This window comes from Fukomys damarensis, unplaced genomic scaffold (assembly GCF_012274545.1).
Source record: "Fukomys damarensis isolate Sample0158 unplaced genomic scaffold, DMR_v1.0_HiC HiC_scaffold_19, whole genome shotgun sequence".
Classification (NCBI taxonomy): Eukaryota; Metazoa; Chordata; class Mammalia; order Rodentia; family Bathyergidae; genus Fukomys; species Fukomys damarensis.
This window is the reverse complement of record NW_022900931.1, coordinates 65,390,865-65,394,603: the sequence shown is the minus strand read 5'-3', so window position 1 is coordinate 65,394,603 and position 3,739 is coordinate 65,390,865. Positions and strand designations below refer to the sequence as shown.

Below are 3,739 nucleotides of genomic sequence, written 5' to 3'. Positions count from 1 at the left end.
GACAGAGGCCTCCCCACGTGCGGGCCTCCCACCCCTCCGCGTCAGGGACCCGCAAGGGTCTCCGCACACATCGCTGAGTGGAACCCAGACAGAGCCGAGCTGCACAGTGTTTACAGCGCGTTCTCATTAACAACAACAAAAGCACAAAACAACACTTATTTTTACAGATATATACGTGTTAGAAAAAGAAGGAAAAAGACCTTCAGGGGTACGTCCCAAAGTGTCGTCAACGTAAGCCACCCTAAGGAAGGGGGCTGACAGCAGGAAAGAGGATTTCACTTTGATTTTGTCGTTGTCACAATGCCTATGTAGTCTTGTGGTAAAAGGGAAACTTTTTTCTTTGGATTTTTGAAACAAGGCCTCGCTACGTAGTTCAGGCTGGCTTTGAACCTGCTATGTATGTGGCCCAAGCTGGCCTCGAACTCATGGCCATCCTCCTGCCTCAGCCTCCCAAGGGCTGAGATGACAGGCGTGCGCCACCGCACCTGACCATAAAATCTTTAATTAATGGAGAAGCGCTTAGACCGTCTGGCACACGGAGGCAGTCAGTAAATGGTGTTTCCTTCCCTGAGCTGCAAGGTAAGAGTCTTGCTCCGAAGTTCCCTTCAGCCCCGTCAGGGTCGGAGCAGCTCACAGCGGACACCCAGTGAGTGGCAGCCCCTCGGTACCTGCTCCCAGAACACATTTTGCTTATGGTAGGTGGCGTCGTGGGAGTAAAGAACACGTGCAAAGTGAGGGGTTCGAGGCTTGGCACCGGAAAGGGCCATGCGTGAGGGTTCCCGGCTCAGGCGGCAGCGGTGTGCACAGTAGGACTGCACCCCTCGGCAGCACTGCGCTGGGGTCACCCAGCAGGATGGCGTGCGGGGCAGTGGGGTTGAGACCACAGGGAGCCCTGCTACTCACATAAGACATGGCGCTGGCAGAGGCCTGAGCACGTCACGGGACACGACACAGGGACCGGACACAGCACATGGAACGTGGACAGACACATGGTGAGCGGGCGGCCCGGGGCACCGGGGTGGAGGGCAGGGGCCCAGCACAAGGCTTCCGGTCCTGCTGTCCCCTTCCTGGCAGCGTGACCCGGCGGAGTCACCTGGCAGTGCCCGGGGTTTCCCTGTTGTCACCGTGGGAAAACAGTGACCCCCGATAGTGAGCTCAGAAAGGGGGGAGCACAGAAGCAAGGAGCCAAAGCGGGCATCGCACCCACCTGGAACCGGGCCACAGGAAAGGGGGCGTCTACAGGGTGCTCGACACCCTGTGTCGCCTGCCCTGCTCCCAGGGGTGCACAGTAGGCACCTGGGTGGCCGAGGTGCCAAGGGGGAGAGAGACAGAGACAGACAGAGAGACAGAGGCAGGGGCCCTTGTGAGCCCACGCGGAGGCTGCTGCTGGCCGCGGGCTGCCCAGGAGGTGGCTTACAGGGACTCCGGGCTCCTTCCTGCCCTTTGGTGAGGATGCCACATGCGCCAGGTACTGGATGACCTTCTTGGTGTTTTCCGTCTTCCCAGCTCCAGACTCCCCGCTGCGGGGGACACCGGCCATGGGGCGGTGAGGCCGGGCGCCCTCTGCCCCTCCGCGGGGGACCCCTCCGCCTCCAGGGAGCCCCGGCCACTCACGTGCAGAGGATGGACTGGTCCTCACGGTCTGTCGGACAGAGAGGGCCGCGTCACCTGGGGTCTCTCCCCAGGGAACCAGTGGCTTGGGATGGGACACCTCTGGGCCCTAACACTCTCCCTCCCCTCCCCTGCTCAGTGAACGCTTTGCTTTGTCTGTGTGACCTGCAAAGGCCACTGTCCCCACTCTGCTCTGTGAAATGGAGGTGACAGCAGGGAGCAGCATGGTCTCCATCCAGCAACCCCACAGTGAGCCACCTCGGGCCTCGAGGACATTGAGGCCGGGACCCCGTGGGTCAGCCCCGACCTGGGACTGAGACGGAGCCCCAGCACCCAGCCAGGCCCGCACAGCGGTCCGAGGTGCACTGAGCACCTGCTAAGCCCCAGGGCTGTGGGTTTGGTGGGGCCTGCTACGTGGAGCTTCATCCTGGGCGAAGGCCGATTCCCAGGACTGCTGATGTCCACTGTCGCAGGACGGGGTCACGGGGTGATTGGGGGACATTTCAGACAGGGAGGGGCACCCTGGGCAGAGGCCAAAGGGGAGGGCGTCGGAGAGACAGAGGCGCGAGCGGGACAGGTGCGGCCTCCGAGTAGATTTAAAAAAGGGGGTTAGGCCGGGTGAGGTGGCGCACGCCTGTGATCCCAGCACCTGAGAGGCTGAGGCGGGAGAATGGCCCGGGCTATATACTAAGACCCTGTCTCGATGTTTAAAAATGCATAACAGAAAGAAAAGTGGAAAACCCCAGGGCCACGTGGAGACTGGCGAGTCCAGGAGAAATCTGAAAGAAACACATCTGTGCTGGGCCTCACTACCGTGTTTATTTATTCCTAAAACTCCACAATAGGGATCGTGGGATAAAAGCTAGAAATCGCCCGAAAAACAAACACAGAGAAAACGGAACCAGATAAGGTGACCTTTTACCATGCGTGGACTCATAAAGCAAACGCAGCTCATCATCCGCCAGGGGACTACGCACCGCACAGCGCAGGGCTTCCCTAGCCGATCTGAGCCCTTCAGGTGGAAGCCCTTGGCAGGGCACCGTCTGAGCAGCTGTCCATACAGGCCTGGGCTCTCATCTGCCTGAAAGACTGCATTTCACCCCACGACAGTGTCTAAAATCCAACAACTAACGTTGAATGAGCGAATGGTGTAGGGTTTACTGTCTCTAGGAAAAGTGACGCCAGTTGTTGAGAGAGGGTGTGAAAGAGGGTGGTGATGACCAGAGCCAGGCCCACCTTGCCCTGTGTGCTCCTCCCAAGCCCCCAAGGACCCTCAGAGAAATGCCCAGCCTGTGCTCTGGCCCGGCCCGCCCCTCACTCACCTTGAAGCATGCTCCTGTAGGCCCCCTCGGTCACCGCATACACGTGGGGTGGTACCTCGTGGCGCTTCTTACCCCGGTACATCTCCACAATGGCCTCCGTGTAGATGGGCAGCTGCTTGTAGGGGTTGATGACCACACAGAACAGGCCGGAGTAGGTCTACAGCAGACGAGAGGGAAGAGAGCCTCAGCACAGGGGCCCTGTACCGCTGGGCAGGTTGCACACTGCACAAGCTCTGTCCGCACTGAGACCACATAGATGTGAAAGAGGAAGTTTCACCGCGGAAAAACGTGGCCTTTGCAGCTGCTGAACGTGGGACACGATCTCCGTAGCAGCTGGAGGTGGCAAGCGAGCTGGGGGGACCCTCCAAGAACGGACCCGTGGAGCCCTCGGAGCTGGGCGGCCCGCTCAGACCAGTCAGGTTCAGGAAAGCCGGACAAGTGCGCAGGTTGAGGCCACTAGCGTGGGGGCGCGGAGGGACTGGCGTTTGCCTCAGCACCCCGTGCCGGGTGCACGCTGCGCTCGCACCATCCGCTGTGACAGGCCCCGCTCACCCCGGGGCCACACGACCCGCTTCGATGACCCTGCGCCCCGCCACCTTCTCATCAGGCTGCCTTTAGGGTACAAGGCGGAGGCAGGCGCTGGTACTTTTCTCTTTTCACTTTGAGACAGCGTCTCACTAAGTCACTTAGTCACTTGGCTCCCAGGCCGCACTTGAACTTGCGATCCGCCTGCCTCAGCCTCAGGAGTGCTGGCATGACAGGCGCGCGCCACAGTCACCGGGCTGAGTTACCCAGCGGGCCGGCGC

General features: G+C 60.4%; 1 protein-coding gene across 1 annotated transcript in view; it reads right to left on the bottom strand.

Moving 5' to 3' along the window:
* Myh14 (myosin heavy chain 14) overlaps positions 1–3,739 on the bottom strand; it is a gene marked incomplete at its 3' end in the record, with an annotated part of 49,559 nt that overhangs the window by 43,048 nt on the left and 2,772 nt on the right. The window contains 4 exon segments of the mRNA XM_033766024.1: positions 696–927; positions 1,418–1,520; positions 1,615–1,642; positions 2,934–3,090. Of these exon segments, the coding sequence (XP_033621915.1) occupies positions 696–927; positions 1,418–1,520; positions 1,615–1,642; positions 2,934–3,090 (520 nt within the window).